Source organism: Toxotes jaculatrix, chromosome 16 (genome assembly GCF_017976425.1).
Source record: "Toxotes jaculatrix isolate fToxJac2 chromosome 16, fToxJac2.pri, whole genome shotgun sequence".
NCBI classification, from domain to species: domain Eukaryota; kingdom Metazoa; phylum Chordata; class Actinopteri; family Toxotidae; genus Toxotes; species Toxotes jaculatrix.
The window spans coordinates 23,016,226-23,039,417 of NC_054409.1; the positions used below are offsets into that span (position 1 = coordinate 23,016,226).

Here is a 23,192-nt window from a genome sequence, read left to right on the forward strand (position 1 = left end):
TATCGCAAAGTCGTAAAATGAAGCGCGCAATCCATCAACCCGCGACGCGATGATTTTAAATAATCCTTATAGGCTCCCGGCGCAAAGAAAAGCTCTATAAAATATGGAAACAAGGAGGAAATACCATGAATTTTGAGCAGAATTATTTACTCGAATAATCAGCCCGCAGAATTGTAAAAATAGTCGTTCATCTAGTTCTAAATCTGGAAAATAAACAAACCTGTTAATCTGTGCTGGGTTACATCCCCTAAAATATTGAATAGCCTATTCTGAACCAACAACGTTTCGTTCCGGTCGTGAATCTCCTAAAGTCTACCTCAAGTTCGGCTTCTAAAAAAAAAATATCTCCAATTGCGCATCTTCTTCTTTTCCTCCTTTGAAGAAAGACGTACGAAATCTCCTCCACATCCCGATGCGTCCGAGACAGACTCACTCACTCCATCCATCCATCCATCCATCCGTCCATCCATCCATCCATCCATCCCAGTCTGTCGGTCGTGCCACCAGATTGCAGACAAATAAAAGATGAGCAGAGGCAATTGAAGCCTGGATGGATGAAGAAAAGAGCCCAAACGAGCCCCGGGTTCACGCTCGGACGCCTCCTTTGTGCCACTTTTCCAGCACATAATAAATAAACCTGCTCTCTCAAAACGTCCCGACATCTGTCTAAAGCATGTCTGATTTTTTTTTTTTTTTTTTTTTTCTGATCCTTAAATATTTGGCAGACCGGTGAGTGTGTGTGTGTGAACCAAAAAAAAAAGAAAAAGCTGCTGTGCTAATTGAGCCTAATGGTTTATTCGCGACTCCTTTTTAAAGCTGATTTTTTAAGAGGGTTTTCTCGTCTCACTGAAAAACTAAAATAAGCCTAATTCAGACAGATAGTGAAGAACTGGACTGCGGAGTGAAGCCAGCTCCTCCACGTGCTGCAGACACAGTCATGTGTTTACCCATGTATCTGTTCGGGTGTCAGGTTATTCACAGCGTATTAACTGTGTCCCTTTATCAAAGGCAAGGCATTCACAGCTCATGTTAAACTCCCTCCACTTTCCGCCGAATTAATTTGCTCACACATCATTTACACCAGGACCCTCCCCTCCTGACAGTTGGTCCTAAATACTAGTAAATTACCGCTAATTTATACTGATCTTACTCTGATATTTGCAATAAAGGCGTATAGATTTGGCACTAATTACATAAAAGCCTAATGGCCTTGAAAATTAGCCTGGTTAGAATTATATAAAGTTTGTTGTTTGGCTGACTGGGAAATCAAGGATATTAGAGGAGGTTCACTTGGTCTTCAAGAAGCATTTAGTGTCGTGAAGAGGTCGACAATGTCATCATGAGACAAAAAAAAATGTCATTAGAAAGAAGAAAGGGCAATAAGAAGAAATGCGGGTTCATAGCATAGACTCGGTGTTACACGGGGCATATTAGCAGCCGCGCAGCGTGGTGTCAGTTTGCGCAGCCATGTGGTTATTCCTCATATGAATAACTCCGAATCTTGTTCGAGTGGCTTGCTATAAAAACGGGTGCAGAGCAGCATGCACAATTAAACAAATATTGTGGTGATCCAACATTTCTTGAACGGGTCGAAGCTTTCACACAGATATTAAATCAGGTTATTTTATTGGATGTAATTTGGAGGAGAAATCAAAGCCAATTACGGGAATGAGGAGGAATGAACTTGTGGATGTGAGAGGATGGTGTGGGGTGTGGGGGGGCGCTGGGGTCTCGGGCTAAAGCTGACATACCTCAGGCTTCAACTCTGATTGGTCCTCGTTTGGAGAAGCTCATGGGTTCATTCCGTTGTTAAGCGCCTCCCCATTTCTCTAAACTACATTATAATGCAACCAACCTCCCTTTTAACCACAAACCGAATTTGCTTTCATTTAGGCTATATATATTTCTTAAATAGGTTAAAGTCATAGAGATTTTTTTTTTGGAGTAGCATTTCGCCCTGGAGCGGTGCGCAATGCTATCTCATGCCGACCTCCTGGATGCTCGCCTCGGTGAGTTATCATCACCAAACTCCGGTCTTCAACTCTACTGTAAGCTGGAGGCACTTCTAATCTTAAATCAAGCTCAGAAAATTGTCAATTTGCTTCTTATATTATCTTAATGTGACTGAAGTGAACTAAACTCGCTTAATTCATTGGAAAAGTAATTATTATTATTATATTACTGCATAATTTGATTTAACCATTTTCTAAGATATCGGTGTGATCGAATTGGATTAAGAGTATTTAAGGAGCAGATTGTAATGTGCATGCTGTAGTTGTCTCTCTCGAAGAGCTGCACTCATCGCTGTTTTAATTTCTTCGTTTGTGTTTTAAAATTTTCTTTGTACCCGGATCGTTTAATGCATGTGCCGCTTCTGTGTCACCATTTTCCACTGGCGCGAAGCAACGCTTCACCTGTTCATGGCTTCTCCTGTTCGCCTGTAAAGTTTAAAATGTCTAACCCTGTCCTTTTTCCTCCTGCAGAGACACTGTTTACTGTGCCCATCTCACCAGCTGTGCTTGTCTCTGCAGGGATGAAGGATGCCGCGGCGGAGCTTCTGGGCCACAGGGAGGCTTTGAAGTGCAGGCTCGGCGGAGGGGGACCCGACCCGGGACACTCCGGCGAGCTCGGCCCGGGCCCGGACGGCGTGGAAGGGGCCACGATGCTCCCCGGTGATGATATCAGCAGCGGCGGAGGATCCAACCCGGTGCAGGTCAACAGCAAAGAGCAGGAGAAGCAGCAGCAACAGCAGCAGCAGAACAACAACAACCCCAACCAGTCCGGAGGGCAGCAGACCCAGAAACAGAAGCGGCACCGGACCCGCTTCACCCCGGCGCAGCTCAACGAGCTGGAGCGGAGCTTCGCCAAAACGCACTACCCAGATATCTTCATGCGGGAGGAGCTGGCGCTGAGGATCGGTCTGACGGAGTCCAGAGTGCAGGTAGGGCCGCTGGAAATGTGCGACACGATTCAGATGCAGAGAACTGACAAACAACGACTCACTCACATTATAAAACGAATCCATTTAAAAATCATCTCTATCAAATGTTTATTACAATTACAATCTACCACCAACTCCAAAAAAATAAAACTAAAATAGGAAACTGTTCACAGACAAAAGCTGCCACGGTGTTTCAGCAGCAGCGATAGAGACAGAAATGAAAAATGAAAAATCCCTGCTCACAGCAGCCGCCTGTTATTCTGTGACTTCAGCTCATTGTGTCCTCTGACATTACAGGAGCGTGTCAGCAGCTGTAAAAATAAATCCATCCACAAACACCAATTATTTCCTTTCAATAATTTCCTTTCAAGTAAAATTCCTATTTATTTTTTTAATGGATGTAAAATTAACGTTTCTCATTTTAACCGTCGGTATAATCAGAGAAATTGGAAATTATTTTTAAATTGTAAACTGCTAATTAAGTTATGTAGACAAAAAAAAAAAAAAAAAAAAACCAACCACTTTATTATCGTTTTGATTTAGATTTCTGTTGAACGGAAATAATTTTCTGTAATATAAAAACAAAATTCAGAATACACACTATAATCAAACTATCCCTGAATTTTACTCTGTAATTTATTTTATTCAATAAAAATAGTCAAGAAATTCACATGACACAGAAATTTATATTGTTAGAATATTATTTTAAATATTACAGGAATATAAAGGTAAAGTGAGTCAGGTAATAACCAGCGGAGTAAAGATTACAACACAGGTGTCCGGCGTTCAGGTGTATCTGTGTGTGTGTGTGGTTTCGCTGCCGTGCCCTCACTCGGATTCGAACCGGCGACCCTGTACATTTCACCTGAACCTCACACGTTCACCGTAGAAAACAAGGCTTTCAGCAGCAGACCTTCCCGTTACACTGACATCTGACCCAGCCCTGTTGTCTTTTCACTTCACTATATTTCACACTATCACAACAAAAACAGACATTTTTTATTTTATTCGTATTTTACCCAGTGTCTGTCTGTGCCTGTGTGTTTACAGCGGTTTGTCTCAGATTCAAACTCTGGGTATAGCGACATGTCATTTCAGCTCGGTGCTATTTATTGATGACCAGACTTAAGCCCCTTAATTCAGCCTGATTTAAAACTGGCCCATATTTTGTGTCCATCTCATTTAATGTAATTGATCTGGAGGGAACCTAATGATGAGCTTTATTACACTCCTCTAATCTCCTCTGATAAAACTGGCTCTGCAACCTTTTTAATGCTTTTTTAACCTTGTGACGACGAGTGCAAGAAAAAAAAACTCGACTAAATTCTGCTCCTGTTGTGTTTTACTCTGGATGTGATGCTGCCCTCAGTGACTTCCAGTCTGCACAAAGTCAGAATACTTTCCTCTAACATCCGCCACATTAGGAATTATACTGTCACCGCCTTATTAACTATAGGAATGGCAAATGCACTTGGGTCGCTCACATGTGAAATAATACCCCCAATAATCATTATTATTATTGCACGGGTCAATTCAGCTTCTATACACTATTTACATAAAATAAGAATTAGTGTAATGATGCTCGTCTGCTCTTATGATAGGGCTGAAAATAAGAAGCAGGTCCAGAGTCGGTTTAGCGATGGGCCTGTCACCGCCGCCGGCGTCTTAATGCCGGACGCGCTGAGGCTGCGCTCTGTCTTTTTAAACGGAATGAGAAATTGCGTTTTCTTTCCTTTGAAGTGTAATGCATTTCAGGCCGGATTTCACGGCTGGATACACGAGGGGAGGGGAGGGGAGAGGTGGGGGGAGGGGGGAGGAGGGTGAGATTGTCCCGTTCTTATTACTGCGCCCCACTTTCTCAACCAAATCTTCACATTAATCATAGACGCCCGCGTACAACCAAACCTACAGCAGCTCAAGGACTCACGGAATAAAGTCTGTTTGCCAGCGAGACGATTTCTCACAGCAATAACATTATCTTTATTATCTGAGTGCGCGCTTTTCACTGGCTCCTTCCAGCACAGCAAAAATCACTGGGGGTCAAATGATGTCAGGAAAACTCCGTGTTTTACACACACACACAAATAAATAATAATAAATATAATAGATAAATAATAACAGTCGAGATAATTAAAAATACGGATGTTAGTGCGGCCTGTAAAATGTTCTGTGGAAATTCTGCAGATTTACTGAAACAAAAATGACACAACTCTTCCCTATTTTCTAAAATTCAACATTTTTTTTTAAGGCTAATAAAAGTTTATTATAATAAGTTTTGAGATATAAACTCAAACTCTGGATATTTTTGGACGGTTTTCAGATAGAGAGTAATAACCAAAATAAACTGAATGTCCCAACATGCTGTTTATTTGTTTATTGTTATTCATTTGGAGCGTTTGTGTAAACAGATATCACACTGAGCTCACAGGACCCTGGAAGGACATAAATCTGTGTTTTCCTGGAGCCGATTTATTGTTGGTTGTTCGCATCATGATGGTGATCACGGGCTGATGTCGTAACCTTTTTATGTGCGCTCACAGCTCTGATAACATGACCTGTCAGTGCACCAGCAGCCATTACACCTGCGCCTCCTCACTCATCACATCACCTCTCTGTCTGTCTGCAGGTCTGGTTTCAGAACCGACGCGCCAAGTGGAAGAAGCGCAAGAAGACCACCAACGTCTTCCGGGCTCCGGGCACTCTCCTGCCGACGCACCACGGCCTGCCTCAGTTCCCGTCCGCCGCGGCAGCAGCGGCGGCCATGGGCGACAGCCTCTGCTCCTTCCACGCCAACGACACCCGCTGGGCCACGGCAGGGATGCCCGGCGTGTCTCAGCTGCAGCTACCGCCGGCTCTGGGCCGCCAGCAGGCCATGGCTCAGTCCCTGTCTCAGTGTAGCCTCGGCGCCGGGCCGCCGCCCAACTCCATGGGTTTATCCAACATGTCGTCTAACGGCTCCGGGCTGCAGTCACACCTCTACCAGCCTACTTTCCCCGGGATGGTACCCGCGTCCCTATCCGGCCCGACCAACGTGACCGGCTCGCCTCAGCTGTGTAGTTCCCCGGACAGTGACGTCTGGAGAGGGACAAGCATCGCCTCGCTGCGCCGCAAAGCGCTGGAGCACACAGTATCCATGAGTTTCACCTAGTGAGGAGGGCCGGCGCGCAGAGCTTTTCTTTCGCTCACACAGAGATCTTCTGCATTTAGTTCTTATTCATCCAGACCATCCAAACGGTGCACCGGGGAAAATACAACCAGGATACCTGTTCACATCACGAAGCGCAGAGCTGCACACCTGGCATTTTTTCTCCCGAATCACAAACCAGAGGGGAAACTGAAGCTATTTATCAGGCCCGTTGGCCTTTATCAAGCATAGGGCTGGTTCTGTTTTAAGCTATAATTTATTATTTCGCATGTACACTATGACGACTATTTATTTGTCTATTTAAATTAACTTATTCGTTTGCTCAGTATTTATTTATTTGGCACACGCAGCCCTCGCTCTTACCGTTGCAGGGTTTTCGGTGACATTTGCTCGGTGAGTGACGGTTTTTGAAGACAAATTCTGTGGATACTTTGAAACACAAAACTAGGGTTTCAGATTCCGTTTCCAAGCCCGCTGCACAGCACGCAGCTCCGAGGGGGGCCGAAGGGATGCACGGTGGACGTGCAGCGACAAGACGCCTGGAAGTTTAAAAGGCCGAGAACATGAAAGATTCACCAGGAGAGGGAGGGAGGGAAAACTGACAGGAATCAGGACAACATGGACTGCATGTGCTGTTCAAGGCAAAAAAAAAAAAAAAAAAAAAAAAAGTTAAGGGAAATACTATAAATTAAGACATGGAAACTGACTCTAACTATAATCTGTTATATAGGATGTTTTGTGTAGCGGAAGCTCTCTTGTTCCCATTTGGTCAGTTTGTGATAACTTATGTTTCCAAAATTATGTCTGTGCTTATTATCAAATATGACTTTCTTAAATGTTTGAACCATTTTGTTTCATGGACATGTTTATATCAATTAAATGTAAATGATCAAATAAAAATCATTTTCAATTATGTCACATCACGAATCAAACCTTTCTCAACCTCCTTTCTTGAAGCAGTTTAAAGAAAGCAAACCGTGTTTCTTCAGAAGTGAAGTAACACAACCGGTCCAACACATCGATGTTCCACCTGCACGTCCCTGCTCCACCGTATCCTCCAGTGTAAAGCTCCAGGTCAAACTAAATTATGAGTCACCTTCACATTTACATCTGTGGTTAATACTGAGCATTGACTTCACCTCTAATCCTCTGTTCAGTGTTGTGTCAGGACATGAAGAAGCTGCTGTGAACTCACTGTGAAGCTAAAAACACAGCAGCAGTAAAAGTATTGTATGTTTTTTCATCAACAGGACTTTGGTCTGTGCACACACACCTCTGAAACACAAACCTCTGAGCATTTGGGGAAAGTATAATGAAAAAAAGATCTTGAGCACTTTTTCCTCAGCTCATATATTGATAATAAAACCGTGACAAACAGAGCTGACTGGGAAACAGGGGAAGGAATTTCAGGAAAATCCTCTGACTGAATTCTTCTTTTCAGATCAAATCCAAAGGACGCTGGGGGGCACTACACGTCCTTCTTGTTAGATCCACATAAAGCAGGTTCAGGTTCAGGATTTTTATCATTCACTGATCAAGCTCTTATTAGTGAGTTAAACCATAGAATCCTGTTTATTTTCTGACTCTGGCTTCATTGTTCTGTTTTTTTTTCTTGATTTTCTGATTTGACAGGAAGCTGCTGCTGCTGAGGTGCTGCACAGACTTTGTGTATCAGTGTCTCTGTGTAGATTGTGCTCTTTTGTGTGCGACCCACAGGTAAGTGCATCATTTTACTTCAGGTTATTAGCGTGAACCCACAATGACTGTGCTTTGTTTTTGATCCTTAAACCTCCCACTGCCTCTGGTCGCCCAAACAATGTGAAAATACCAATGTAATGATAATTCTGAGAAAAGGGGGAACATCAGCTGTGCTGCTCGTGTCACTGGCCACGGCTTAAATACCAACACATCTCTTTAGGCTTGTGTTAGTGAATGTATTAATGCCTATGAAAGCTCCATTGGCTCTGATAGATTCATGATGGAGAATTGAAGATAAAAACCACAGCTGGCATCGTGGAAAATGATGTTGCTGTTGCTTGTCTGCAGTTTGTGAGTTTGGCTCATTGGCATCAGTGTGGAAGTTCAGCACCTGTTGGTGTCATAAAGTTCTGGGTGATAATGTTCAGTCGACAAGTGCGTGATCTATTATTTCATATTACTACATATTTTTTGTGTTTAAATCCAGCTTTGAGTCAGGGTGCTTTGAAAACTAACTGGACTTTAAAGTGCATCCATGCATATACAGTATATAAATGCTTTAGACGTTACCTTTTATTTGTAAGACCCTGCTCTCTGAGTGCTCAGAGTATGGTCCTCACATTTGCTGTTTCTGAGCATGTGCTGTACAAACCCTGTGTATTTTAAACTAATCCAGAATCTGTTTTTAAAAGGGCGTCTGTGACTGTTTCAGTTACACATTAGTTCCCTTTGTCCTGTTATTTTTCTCTTTCAGCTCATTAATAATGTTTCAGTGAAGCTGATTAGATTTCAGTGGATTTGATTTAACTCAGGAACAGTTTAGCCAAAGAGTCACGTTCCCTTCTATGACTTATATTTAAATATTTCTTACAGGCCAGAGGAGGTTTAACCATCAAATATCTCACCTAAGAAATGCTAAGATTAAAACTGAACATAATTCAAGTTGCCAAAATATTTCTTCTTTCCTTTTCTATCTTCTTTATCATCTCATGACCTCTCACCTTTATCCTGTGACCCTTGAAGGGGTCCCCGTCTCCACGCTGAAAGCTAATGCTTCAGGTGCTTTTTGACATATATAAGAATAAACTTTTAACTAATGTCAGATTTATTTTTAAAGAGCTGAAATAAACTGAAATAACTTTAAAATAAAAAAATCTTCACGTATGCCACAGATAAATGCAGAATGTGTATGTTTGTGTGGATGATGTGTTTATAATCAAGAAGGAGCGATTGGGGGCGGGAAGCACTGGGATAAAGATTTTTGTAGTCTAGCGACAGATGTGAAATAATATTACATAAATGTAATAATTTGTTTCACTATCACGCAGGTTAATTAGTTTGTGGAAATGGGTAACCTATTTCTCATTGGGTAATTTGTCACACGCTGACGAGGTAGCCAATCAGTGACCCCGCTGTTGGTGGGTTCATTCTCCCAGAATGCTGTGCAGCGAGTGTGTCGCGGAAAATGTGAGAGCAAGCCAATGTTTACCTCCTATTTATTCCACACAAATAAATGAAATCAGTCAATAAACCATCCAAGGGTGAATATGGCTCTCTCTGTCCTGGATTATGAATGAGAGCTCATTAATTTTCCTGTGTGTGCATTTGTGTGTGTGTGTGTGTGTGAGAGAGAGAGAGACAATTTGTGCGTGTGTTTGTGTGCATGCATAGATATGCATGTATGAGTGTGTGAGTGTTTCTGTCCACATGTTTACAGATGTGTATGAGAAGATGATGTCTGGATGAAATGATGTGAATTTATATTTGTGAACATACGTATTTATTTTCCTGCAGAGGTCCAAATATTTTTCATTGTCTTTACAAAATAACAAAAGTAGTTTGACATGTCGGAAAATTCGCTTGTTTGAATTTGATGCTGGCTCACATCAGTCTGTACAGTCAGCAGCTGGTTAGCTTAGCTTAGCATAAAGAGATTGCTCCAGGACCAGTGTGGACAGAAGGGACAAACAACCACAATGAGCCTGTGTGAGCAGTGTTTTGAGACAGACTTTAAAAATGTGAATTTCAGTAACAGCTAAATGTTATCAGTTGTAATGAGAACATGATCTGAACCCTGGAGCTGATGTTATTGTCCATAAGTCACAAATACTTTCAACAGCGTGTTTTCCAAAGTTTACATTTCCAACGTCTTTAATTCAACCAATGAGAAAAAGAGAGGCTGATCTCTGAAATCAGTTTGAGCCACACATCTCATTATTATTGATATAAAAAAAATCAAATCCTCTGGGTTTTTTTGGAGCAGAGACATGTTGGTGGCTTCACATCCACGTTATGAATCCAAATTCATGAGAACTTTAATTTTATTTGACAGGCAGAGTCTAGGAGTGTCTTGGTGATTGTTATTCCAGATGGCAGCGAGAAAATCCCATTTGAAGGTTTTATTAATTTTCGTTAAAATGGAAGAGGTTCGCCGATGCTTTGCTCTCACAGTGACGAGGCTGACTGACATCTCGCTGCTCCCTCCATTTGTCATTGTTTGAAAAGGTCTTAATTGTATTACATGCAAATGAAGAGATTTGATTTTTGCCCATTATCTATTCATAAGAGAAAATGAACAGAACATTAGTGGGTCACCAAATGAGGGAGGGAAGGAGGAGGAGGGAAAGGGAAGGAGGGTTGAGAGACAGACAATGATGATCAGTTAGACAGAGAAGAGCAAGATACAGAGTAAAAGAGAACTGGCAGCTTTACATTACTGTGCTGTAATGGCTTCTAACTTTTTGGGACTGCACAAAAACAATCCTTCCATCCCCGTATCAAAGCCGTGTGAGTGTCTGTATGCGTGGATGTAATAGGTCAAGGCTGATAATTAACCTATGATGACTGAAACACAGCAATTACAGTCATACTCATGTGACAAATCAAAGTGACAGAAGCTTGAATACACTCATACGTCCTCCCTGGTTTTAGCTTTAGACCATCATCCTCTGGATTATGTGCCATATATATTCTAATCAGATACACATCCTCTTTGTTTTAATTCAGTCTTATGGCTTAAAAGAAGTTTAAAGGGCCAGTAAAAAAAAATAATAAAAAAAAAGATGCAGCTGTTGATCTTTTCTTTTTTTTTTTAGAGAGAGAGATTTTTGACTTTAAATGGCTGAAACTGTTAAAAATACCCATTTGATTTGTGTAATTTGTGCTGTGACCAGCAGTGGAGTCCTCTACACTGTACTGAACCGAAAGACAGGCACTGCACCAGTTTATTTTGATTCATTCTCACACATATGGTCCTGCAACCATAAAAACACACAAATACACCCAATGTGTATTCATCCGCAGCTGAAAATAGTCCCCAATAAATACACAATTTACTCTGGTTTGAGTAACATTTGCATCTGTGGATTTATATCTGCAGTAGGAACAAATGAACGTCAGGCTGACAGGGTAGGGAAGCTGGAAAATACCGACCAACACATCAGTGGTTTCAATCTTGTCGTGGAATTCTTTTGATTATAAGATATACATATGGAATAAAACCAACCTCGTCCTTAAAGGGATGAATAACTTGTTGGCAGAATTTAAGATAATAAAAAGAAAATTCATGTTCTTAACACACAAAAACTGATGTGGGCGTGAGGTTTTTGTAAAGAAACAGAAATTATGGACAGGTCCTGTGTGTCATTAGCTGTGGACTTATGAAGACGCTACTGTACATGTGGAGGTCTGAGTTCAGGTCTCCTGTGGAGGCAGAGGCCACAGTAAAGCAGAACACAGTGAAAGACTGATGAAGAGGGACAGTGAAGTGTGTTGGTCAGGAATGAGCCTCTCTCTTCTACAAGGCCCCTCCGAACAGCGAGGGAGGGAGCCCGTTATTGAAAACTGTTGTTGGGCCGTTGTTAAATTACAGCTTAATTCCTTTTCCATCATCATAACCATTTGTTTTCCTTACAGGCTGGAGATAGGAGGATGCGACCAGGCACTAAGGCGCAGGAAGAGGGGGACGGGCAGACTTTTCTCTTTGCTCTGACTCTCGGTTGGTCTTTAGTGCTGTGAGTGTTTTGGTGGCCATCGCATCATGACTTCACCTCTTAGCTGATTCCTGCCATTGGTCATATTTGACATCTGGTCTACTCCAGACCGAGGCTGCTGCATTCAGGAACCACTTACTTTTTTTTTCCAATTTTCTTCCTGTTACCTACCCTCCTGTTCTCACCTGTTTTTTTTTTAAAAATAATCTTACTTCATCTTTTCTCTCATCTTCTCCTTATAACGTGTCAGGTGTCGGTCGGTCCACCACTGGTCCAGACTGAAATATCTCAACAACAACTGGAAGAACTGAGGATAAATCCCGCTGACTTTGGCGATCCTCTGACCGTTCCTTCTGTGAACATCTTCCAGATACACTGGTTCAGGTATTAATGTTTAGTGTACAGTGTGTCCTAATGACTTTTCTGTAACACCACAATGTGGTTGACAATTTTGGCTTTTAGTGAAATAGCTTGACAACTCTTGGATGGACTGCTTTGAAATTTGGTACAGATCCTCACGTCCCCATGTGACATGTTAACATGCAGCTCTGGCAGCGCAGCCTCACAGAGCATCAGTTTTGAGGCTTCTGTACTTGGATCACATTCCTCTACATCTTTTAAATTAATTATGTACTGACTCAAAACACTTCTCTGGAGTCTGCATGTTTGACCCATTCATTCAGAGAGCTGACAGGTAGTTAAACAAACAGAGCATCACCCGTCCTCACATCTAAAACCCATTCCCTCCACCTCAACCAATCCCTCTCCCTAACCCTCCTCCTTTCTCTAGCTGCCCTTGAGCTTTTCTATTACCACATGGAAAGCACCTCGCAGCCCCTGACAAGCGCGGCGGATCGACACTAAATCAGAAATCAGTGCCAGCCGCAGATCTGAGCCACCATGAAGGTCACAGGCCCTACACTGCGTGTCGTCTCAATCGGGGGAGCAGGAGTAGACACAGCCAGGGTGATGTGTGACTGTGTGTCTGGTGTGTATGTGTATCAGTGTGTTAACAGGGGAGACACCGAGAGGAGGAGAATACAGAGTGGGGGGAGAGGATGTGGAGGGAGAGCAAGTCAACATTAATGCAAAAGTCTTTGGAGGGAAGTGATGAAATAAGAAAAACCGTAGGCAGAGAAAGTTCACATCATACAAGATAATCAAACAAATTATTTGATTTTAATTTGTCTTTTTAGAATTATACCCACGATTTATATGAATGCAAGAGGAAACCATCTGCAAAAATATTTGGTTGTGCCTTGCTAATAAAGGTTTGGACCTCATCTGATCTCATGGGATTGTCACACACTGCCATCTAGTCGTTAGAAGGAGAATGACACTGAATTAAACAGGATACACAGCCGACTCTGCACCAGAGTCCCGTCTGATCACTGTTACATGCAGAGTTTGAACTCTAAGAGGCCGTTTTCACATTCAAGATTTCTCTGTGCTCACCTGAAATCTAAGGGTTTAGTACCTGGACAAGCCAGTCGTGGTCCAGAATGAAAACTATTCAAGTGTGCTGTGGAAACGTGAAAGCTCCACGGCTCATGCACTGAGAACTGACCTTCAGTTGAGTAGGAAGCATCTTGTGTCCAGCAGTAAAATGTGTGAATTAAAAAAAAATATTAGCATTTAGTGTCCCCACACTGAGGACTGAGTATTTTTACACGGATGCATCAGTACTTTTAGTTCAGTAAGTGATTCGATCCGAATACTTCTTCCAACCGTGGAAATGTTGTGTGAAAGTACAGATTTTTATACATCCTAAAACAAGCCCGGGCCTGATGTTTAACTTTTCTAAAAATAAAAATGTTTGGCGCAGCAGATTTTTACTATCGCTTCCCAAATATTAATCGACCCGGATGAAGCTTGTCCTACAAAAGCTTCCGTAGTTGCAGTCACATGAATGGTTTGTTGTGATCGTGACCGAAATTCTGCTTTTATATCATGTAGCTTATATGTTACACTGTTCGGTTTTATATTTGGCAGCTTTGGTGAAATAATCCGAGCGTTTCATTTCAAAAATCCTGACATAAAGGCGACAAACAGGACGAAATCTCAGAAAGCGAAAGCGCTTTGTTTATGCTAATGATCGGTAAGATCATTCACACACGCCCGTAGCGTTAGCTTGTTTGTTGAGCGGTGTTTTTGGTCCATAAACATGTAAATGTGACTCTAACGTGTCTTTATTGTGTGTCTTCAGCTAACGTTAGTTGGTGAACAAAAAGACCTAAGTCATGCTTCGGTGGATTCTCGGTGGTCGGGAAGCTCAAAGCTCGGTGGAGGTGAGACGGCCGTGAAAACGTTATGTTAGCTGTAATCACATTTACTCAGGGACTGTGATTAGTAAAGTTTCCAGGTTCTTATTTTATTCCTGCTTTTACTTTTCTACTCAACATTGCAGAGGCAGATATTACACGTTTTCCTCCACTAGCTGCACATATCTGACAGTTACAGCTCATCTACAGGTTAAATTTACATGAACAGTAAGCTAAGATGAGAATATATAGATTGTATTTTAAAAACAAATAGCTGCCAGCCTTTGTGGCTTCTGCTCCCGTACAAAAAAGCCTCAGGGGCCACATGTTCATGAGCCGGTTATCATCAACACCTGTGATTCCTAATGTCTGAAAATCCTTCTGTTAAAGCACAGTTCATACTTCATGTCCTCACCTAAGAGATAACGTCCAGTCGGGAATGATGAGAAGACACAAACTAAAAAGGTTGAAAAAGCATTTAAGTAACTGACAAAGGCTTAACAAGGTGAAATAAACCAATATTTCACAAACAAATTCAAAGATTAGAGAAATATCTGAAAACAACACAATTCCTCAGTTTTATCCAGTGACCCTCTGAAGGGGCCTGGTCCCTACGTTGGGAACCACTGGATTAGCTGACTAATATCAAGCAGTGGAAACCAGCTCCATCTCAAGCAGCTACAACAGGAAAATGGAAAATAGTCTGTAGATGAATCTGAGACAATAAGCGATTGTTACTGCCCTAAAAATGACAAAAGTACAACATGTCCCCTTGAAATTTAGAGAAGTAAAAGTATAAAGGAAAGTGCAAGTCCCATAAAATTAAGTACAGTGCTTGAGTAAATGTAGTGAGTTACTTTCCACCACAGTCCGTCTCTGCTCTACTTTCTCCAGCCTTCCAGCGTCTGCACCTCAGCCTGTTTGTCTCACTACTTTCCCTCTTATGTCTGCAGAAAAGCCCTGTGCTGTGCATTGGTGAGGAACAGCCCAAAAACTGGTTCACTGAGCTGCAGGTGCTGAAAGGACATTTTGACATTGTTCGATTTCTGGTGCAGATTGATGACTTCAGGTAAGCAGACCACAACCCCCCCCCCCCCCCCCCCCTCCCTTTTTTTTCTCTTTCTCTCTAACCTCTCTCCTCTCTACCCTTGGCTGGCCTCTATCCCCCTGTGATTGACAGGAGATCCTCACCTACAGCAAACTTACAGAGCATGACAAGAGCCCAATCATCACCACTATGTGATTGTGTGTGCACAGCACAGTATAACCAAAGCCCTTTAATGCTGTCCATACACACACACACGAACACATATAAGGGTTTTGCACCTGCTCTCTTCTCTGCGCTGCGCTGTGGAAGCATGCTGCACACTGGCATGGTACAGTGGGTCTGCATAAGTGCTCAGATTGGGATTTATAACAGAACTAAGTGTGTGTGTGTGTGTCAGTAGGTGGGGGTTGCTTCACGCCTGGTCTCCTCCAGTAATAACCCCCTCCTCTGGGTCTTGTCCTCTCCGCACACAGGTCCACAGTCGGGGGCAAAGGCCAGAAAATTCTCTCCGGATTGCTTTTGAAGTCTGAAAATATATCCTCGACAGTTCCTCTCTTCTCATTTTATCTCTCTTTTTTTTTTATCCGCTCATCCTTTCTGTTGATTTTGGATACAGGCAGTGTGGATGGTTGAGGGTCAAAGGGGCAAGCGAAGGTGCTAAGCCCCAGGACAGATGTTTTTTAAGATTTCTCGGCTGGAGATGGCGCTACGGGAAATGATTCCTCACATAGATAGAGATTGTCTGGCAGTGTTTGACTAGTCAACCTGCTAAAGGTGATCTCCACTGAGGTATTTGTGTCACATGAGTCTACTTGCAAGACACAGCTCGTACCCTTCATCTTATCTTTTCCAGATGTGCCTCAGCAGGAGATGATGGCCTGGTTTTGGTGTGGAATATTGAGGTAATATGTTGCAAGTGCATTATTTTTGTGCTTTGTGAAGTTTCACCCAACGCAGTGGCACTAATTACTGATTTTCTTTTGGTCTGACCGTTAGACCGGCGAGAGGCTGCAGGAGCTGAGGGGCCATTCCCAGCAAATAACAGCCATAACCACCTTCACCTGTAATAATGGACTCACGTCGCACACCTCGCTCATCACCGCCTCCTCAGACAGAAGTCTCAGTGTATCCTCAAACCAAAAGACAAAGCAGACACCCCTGCATTTCAACACACACTGAACTCGTGCATATGCAGCTGTTGTGTTTGTAATTCAAACTTGATTCTCCTTAATTTCATTTGTCAGCTGTGGGACCCTGATACAGGCAACAGGGTTCAGACCATTTCAGATCTTCAGTCTTCTGTGAAGGTAATTGTGGGGGAGGTTCTCCCCCACAACGCTTTACGTTTATTTTATACACAAACAGGAATAAAAGAGACTCACAGTTCAACTTCAGAATAAATTATACAACTACTGAGATAAGGGATTAGTGGATTCATTAGTGAGAAGGGAGCTTCAGCAGCAAAATAAATTTTAAAATCGAGAACTGACAGAGGCTGAGAACTGCTGTTTTACTGCAGTGACACCACTCCCTCTTGTGCCACAGATGCCAAATTGCTGCACAAGCATTGTGGCTCCTTCCCTCAGGGTCCAGTCATGAAATAAAAAGAAGGTTTATGTAAAAGATGCCTGTGTGTGAATGACAGGAATGAAGGACTAATGCTGTTCATGACAACAGTGGTTCTGTAACATAATCAGTCACCTGTCGTTTATCTCACAGGTTTCACATGATGCCTGTGTAAAAATAGAATGTGTGTGGACAGTGGGTGCGTTTCAGCTTGTAATATCTGAATCCAGATATTAAAGATACTGTGTTATCTTTCTATAATCTATAAAAGAAGCAATACGATTATTAGTAGTTAAACCTAATTTACAGTGTTCAAGTGTAAATTTAGTTCAAGGTCCACAGAATTCTACGTTACTGTCCCGTTTCATCTCAGTAGCTGTTAAATATCACTGTGCTCTAATTCCCCAGCGACTAAATATTTTTTATCTTTAAAAAGAATCAAAGGATTAAAACTGGAAAGCAGCTTAGCAGGAAACTGTAAAAATCAGTGTTTCATGTATTTTAATACAGAACATGTACAGAACATCTGGGTCTTTCACGTTAGATTTTCTTGTATATTCCAGTCATGGCATCCAACTCTACTGTGACTTCATGGAATAAGGTTAATTGCTGCATCTATAGGCTAATTCTATTTAATTTATTTTCTTCACTGATATTGTGTGTGTGTGTTTGTGTGTGCACATGTATGTGTGCGAGCATGGCCAAATTAAAAACAGCACGTCTTTGCTTCATGTCCTCACCCAGCTGTGTGTCTCTCACAGTGCTTGCTGGTGCTGGAGCGTCTGTGTTTGTGGGTCTCCGGCGGAGAGGAGCTGTGTGTGTGGAACAAAGACTTTCAGCTGCAGTGTCACAGGCAGAACCACAGCGACACTGGTAAGATGCACCAGCTGTGTTCACCCTGACGCAGCCGTTTGCACACAAACTGATTAACGTTGGCTTTGTGTTTTGGCAGGAATAACTGCTCTGATAGAGCTGCCCAAGAACTGCGTAGCAGCTGCAATGGATAAAGAAATAAGTAAGAGAAAGATTCTGATGATCTCTTTTGATAAGGATGTTAAGTGATAATAGTATGTGTTATGCACAAAGAGGAAAAGTACATGACTTAATAGAATCTGTATTTCTTCTTCTCAGTGATCTACAGGCTGACATTTTCTACTGATTCCTCTGTGTCAGTGGCTGAAATCCGCTGTCTGTCCGACCACCAGGACCAGATTCGAGCTCTAATCAACGTCAACGGTCAGTCTCTTTGAGGAAACTCTGAAATATTTGTTTTTAATATAGAACTGAACGGTGCAGGCTTTGTTTAAACCGAGTTCTGGGTATTCTTGTGTCTCCCTCAGACGGGCTCTTCGCGAGCGGTTCCCACGCCGGCGAGTTGATCTTATGGGATGCGATTGATTGGAACATTCTGGCTTATGAGCACATCCTGTGGGAGGAATCACAAACCTGTGCTCAGGCTGAAATACGACTGGGGGCTCCCACACCCAGTGAGATGTCCATCCAGCATCTGACCACCAACGGAAAGGTGAAGCACACAGGATGGGTGGATGCATCTGTTTGTATCATGAGAAAACGTACATGTTGTTTTGTTTTTGTGATCCAAAAAATAACGTAATGTTTGTGTGTTTTGTAGCTCATCCTGGCAGCTGTGGGCAGTGGACTGTACGTCTACAGTGTTCTCACCAAAACAGTGGTGGCCTACAGGAAGGTCGCCCATGACTCCAATGTCTTACACACTATGTTGTTATCTGACAGGTAAATACACTGTACATGTTGATAATTAGTTTTGTCTGTTGTCTTGTATATTATATTTTCCGCTGATTAGCTTATATGAATGATCTGAGGAATACTTTTCTCCATGGATGCATCATGAAACCCAGGATCTCACTGTGAACTGTGATATATTTAAAAATGAAAATCAATTATGAAAACTATTTTTATTTTTCTATAAATTTCACCCAAAAAATTTTTCTCAACAATAATAATAAAAAAAACTCAATAGACTAAACTGTGAGTGTGATGCTGTTTCTGTTGTAGCGAGTTGATGTCCTGCTCTGAAGACGGCAGCGTGAGGATGTGGGAGATCCAAGACCTGCCTTTACCTGCTGAACCTGCCTCTGCAGGTGACACACACACACACAAAGACACAAAAAGACTGAAGAAAACTGCTTCCACTCAACCTATGTGTGTGTGTGCGTGTGTGTTTACAGATGAAGTTTTTTATGTGCAGGCAGTGTGCAGTGATGCAGTCCAGATGTGGTATTGTGTTTATCAAAGGAAAGTGAGCTCTTCCAGCACTGAGAGCTTGAGCGTTGTCTCTGCCGTCTTTGATGGTCTGATCCTGAGTAGATCTTGGCTGCAGAGTTACAGTCAGGCTAAATCTCTTCCTGATCATCACCAAAGTTTCATGTCTCTCTAGGAAACCAGAAATCAATCACTTGGGTCTCCTTGTGATCTTTAAAAGGAAAAGTTGGTATAAATGGGTCCACAGATATTTACTGTAGCAGCTTTAAATTCGGTTTCTCCCTCACATGTTGTGCTTGATGTGCTGCTCAGCAGCGACAGTAAAAGTTTGAACAGTAATAGTGTGTTTAACTGGTTCAGTACGTACAAACTCAGTTGTGTTGTTTGTGTTCTCTTTAATTCATTGTTCTAAAGAAGGTTCTCTCTGTCCATCAAACCAGGGTTCTTTGGGATGTGGACTTTTGGCCGGTCAAACAAACAGACCGGTCCTCCGTCCAAGAAGGTCGTGGACATCCCCAACATCAGGACACTGGAGCTGACAGGAGACCTGATCGGACACTCAGGGGCAGTGCAGGTACGATTTCATGATGAGCAAAAACACGTTCTGCTTCAAAACGGTGTGACGGTCGTGTTTTAATAATCCCCTCTGGGTTTCTGTCAGATGTTTGTGAGCTTCAAGGAGAACGGTTTGGTCACATGCTCGACGGACCACCTGCTGATTCTGTGGAAGGACGGAGACAGGCAGTCCCACCTCCGCAGCCTGGCACTTTTCCAGAAACTGGAGGAGAACGGAGGACTCTGAACTTTGACCTTTGTGTCACTGCCTTAAAGAGGAGAGGTGGGAGGTTGTTGGTTGATAATTTGAATTTAATGTCATGATTATTGTTGCTGTTTACTGATAAAGTTAACAGTTGTCTGCCTTTTGAATGAAAAGTACTTAAACTCAGTAAATACCTCGTATCAGAAACAGATCAATCGTAATATTTTTATTTCCTGCCTCGTGTGTTGATGTGAAGCCAGTCATTTCCTGTTGGGGGGTCACATGCTGGTGGCCTGCCAGGGCTTAGCTGGTACATTGAGTGGAGACTGAAAATGTATTCTATTGCAATTCAGTACAACAGCTCTTTTTCTTTTTGGTGTACGATCGTCAGACGCTTCTTTATGCGGATATTTCAGCTGAGTTTTATCAGGACGGTCATAATACGGTGCCTCCATTTCTTTCCGGGATCCCAGCTCACCTTTGCCGCACCCCAGCGGTCTTTCCTCCGGGGAAAAAGCGCCATCGCCGCCGGGGGAAACGAAGCGGTAGACTGGTGAGGCTGAAGACCTGTTTGGGCCGTCTCTCTGTGGCCTCCAGGGCTGAGCAGATGGACTTCCATCCCCTTTGCCCCGCCGCGTGCCGTTCACTGGGGCCTGTAAACATCTGTTTGGTACCTGCCATCGGACCGGATGTCCCGTTTGGACCGCGCCGTCCCCGCTCCACTCGACCACGTCAGCGGGGAGTAAACCCCCAGAACCTGCGGCCTCTCTGCCGGGCTCCAGGGGCTTCCCGCATGCCTCAGTCAGCCAGGGATGACGCGCACCGGCTTCGTTTTGCGCTGCTGAACGTTCCATTGCGAACACAACTTTTATTCTAAATGACATTTTTATCAATGAGCGCTTGGACTTAATGTGTCTCACTGAAACCTGGCAGCGCGAGTTGGATTATACTCTTCTGAACGAACTGTGCCCCCAGGACTGCTCCGTGTTCGGCGCTGCTCGTAATTCCGGTCGCCGAGGAGGAGGACTCGCTCTCGTCCATCGGGATCGTTTCCCCTGTAGACTAACAAGCCAAGACTCTTTCAGCTCGTTTGAGCTCCAGATGACCAAGGTTGGAACAAGTCATCCTTTTTATTGTATCCTAATTAACAGACCTCCTGGTCCTGCTCATGTGTTTTTAGATGAATTTGCTGAATTTTTATCCTCTATTATCAAACTGGAGTCAGTGCTAATAGTTGGTGATTCATATTGATAATCCCTCCTGTAATATTGCTTCAGAACTAATAACCCTAACTAATTCTTTAAACTTGACATGTTTCTGGTTCCACGCATGAGAAAGGCCACACTCTTGACTTGGTTTTCTCTTTAGGCCTGAGTATTGACCACATATATGTTAAGGACAGTGAGTGATCACTTTCCACTTTTACCACCGTCAAGTGCTATTGTTTCTCAACGGCGCATCATTAATCAGTCTGTCATTGAGAGGTTTTTAGAGTCATTTGATTCTGACTCGCTCGCGAATGAGTGTAATGATGTTGAATCATTCGTTCTGTCTTTTAATAATCACTGTCTGTCAATTTTAAACAAGGTAGCTCCTGTTAAACAGAGTGTTATCTCTCGAGAAAAATCGTGCCGGTGGATAAAGGACATTTGCTCTTTTAGAAGAACTTGCCGTAAAGCAGAGCGTTTATGGAAATCTACTAGCTGGAAGTACACAGACTGCATCTTAAGGACTTGGTTTCCTCGTTGAACGAAGTGATAAAACAAGCCAGATCTGCTTATTTCCAACGGTTAGTACTATCAAACAAAAATAATCCAAAAATTCTTTTTGAGACATTTAATAATATTGTCTAGCATCTCAAATTCAAGTGGACTCAGCATTGGACTGCAACAAACTCCTATGTTTTGTGAACAAGGTTCAAGATTTAAGGGCAAACATCTGTCCATCTGAGGATGTCCAGCCCAGAAATACTTTGCTCCCATTTCATACCTGATCCACCTTCTCACCTGTTACGCTTGAGGATATTCAGTTGTTGATAAAAAAGATCAAACCTTCTTCATGTCCTCTATTATAAAAAAACAAATCTAAATCAATCTTAGGCCCATTTTCAAGCTATCTTTTATGTCCAAAAGTCGTGGCTGAGCAACTTAGCTCCTTTCTGGAGAACCATGACTTTGAAAATGTGTCCTATCACTTTTATGCGGATGATATTCAGTTGTATTGTTCTTTTTCTGAATCTGAGATAGGTTATCAAATCTGTGAGATTGTCAGCCATCAGAAAATTGTTAACAAACAACTACCTTCAGCTGAACTATAAAAAAAAAACTGAGATGCTGATTATCGCCCCAGATGAATAAATCCCTCATATTAAGCAACACCTCGGAAGCGTTCAGGGACGTTGGTGAAAAGCTGCTTCATTTGAGGAACATCGCGAAACTCAAAAACATTGTATCAAGCCCTGATCTGAAGTTGATTATTCATTCTTTTGTTTCATCTTGTTTAGATTACTGTAACTCTCTTTTTATGTGTTTTAACAAGGGCTCTTTAAACCGGCTCCAGATTATTCATTGATCGTTTACCCCCGTACTCCGTGGGTCGTTCACTCGGGCCCTCAAAAAAAAAAACCTTCTGTCGGTGCCTAAGACACATTACAAAACCAGAGGTGACCTAGCATTCCAGTCTGTCGCTCCCCGTCTATGGAACTCTTTACCACTAACCCTGCGTCTGACTGAATCTGTTGACTCTTTTAAAAAAAACAGCTGAAAACAATTTTTATTTAGACAGGCTTTTAGTTGACTGGGTGGCTTGCTTATATTATTTGAATGGTTTGTTTTTATGTTATTTTATTGGTTTGATTTTACATTATTTTATTAAGTTGTATTTATGTAGTGTTATTTTAATTGTCTTATTTTTATCTCATGGCACTCTGTGCTTTTGTTGAAAAGAATTTTGTGATCTTTATCTGTGAGAAGTGCTATATAAATAAAGTTTACTTACTTAGTCTGATCTGAAAGATGTTCTCTCCCGTGTTTACAACTTTATAAACAGGTCACTTTACAGAAGTCTTCCAGGCAAAACCTTTTGGTCCCCCCATCTGTTCGTAAGTTATTAACACAGGAGAGAACTGTTTAGATCAGATGTATAGTAAGGTTTCAAAATGGGACAAAGAAAGTCATATTTTAGTAAGACCTCAAAATGTCATAAAAATGGTCATAGTATAGTAAGGCGTCAAAATCGGGCAAAAAAAGTCAAAAAAATTTTTGACCTCAAAAAGTCATAAAAAAACGTCATACTATAGTAAGGCGTTTTTTTTTGGACAAAAAAAGTCAAAATTTTTTTTGACCTCAAAAAGTCATAAAAAACGTCATAGTATAGTAAGGCGTTTTTTTCGGCCAAAAAAAGTCAAAAAATTTTTTGACCTCAAAAAGTCATAAAAAAACGTCATAGTATAGTAAGGCGTCAAAATCGGCCAAAAAAAGTCAAAATTTTTTTTGACCTCAAAAAGTCATAAAAAACTTCATAGTATAGTATGGCGTT

The 23,192-nt window shown here is 42.2% G+C and overlaps 2 protein-coding genes across 3 annotated transcripts; both read left to right on the plus strand.

Moving 5' to 3' along the window:
- The first annotated feature begins 1,972 nt into the window (after window positions 1-1,972).
- otpa (orthopedia homeobox a) lies at window positions 1,973-6,211 on the plus strand. Its single transcript, XM_041059821.1, has 3 exons — window positions 1,973-2,009; window positions 2,532-2,941; window positions 5,568-6,211. The coding sequence occupies exons 1-3, from the start codon at window positions 1,973-1,975 to the stop codon at window positions 6,087-6,089; spliced, it is 969 nt and encodes a 322-aa protein (XP_040915755.1). The 3' UTR covers window positions 6,090-6,211.
- A 7,462-nt stretch (window positions 6,212-13,673) lies between these two features.
- wdr41 (WD repeat domain 41) lies at window positions 13,674-22,304 on the plus strand. 2 transcript variants are annotated; one of them, XM_041059631.1, is made up of 15 exons: window positions 13,674-13,874; window positions 13,983-14,064; window positions 14,991-15,106; window positions 15,939-15,987; window positions 16,082-16,210; window positions 16,330-16,392; window positions 17,413-17,524; window positions 17,604-17,666; window positions 17,783-17,887; window positions 17,992-18,176; window positions 18,285-18,406; window positions 18,689-18,774; window positions 19,336-19,469; window positions 19,557-19,733; window positions 20,631-22,304. In XM_041059631.1, exons 2-14 carry the CDS (start codon window positions 14,017-14,019, stop codon window positions 19,695-19,697), a joined length of 1,353 nt encoding a protein of 450 aa, XP_040915565.1. In that variant the 5' UTR covers window positions 13,674-13,874; window positions 13,983-14,016; the 3' UTR covers window positions 19,698-19,733; window positions 20,631-22,304. The 2 variants fall into 2 exon arrangements, with proteins under 2 accessions (XP_040915565.1, XP_040915564.1); XM_041059630.1 differs by lacking the exon at window positions 20,631-22,304 and adding an exon at window positions 20,129-20,622.
- The last annotated feature ends 888 nt before the right edge of the window (window positions 22,305-23,192 follow it).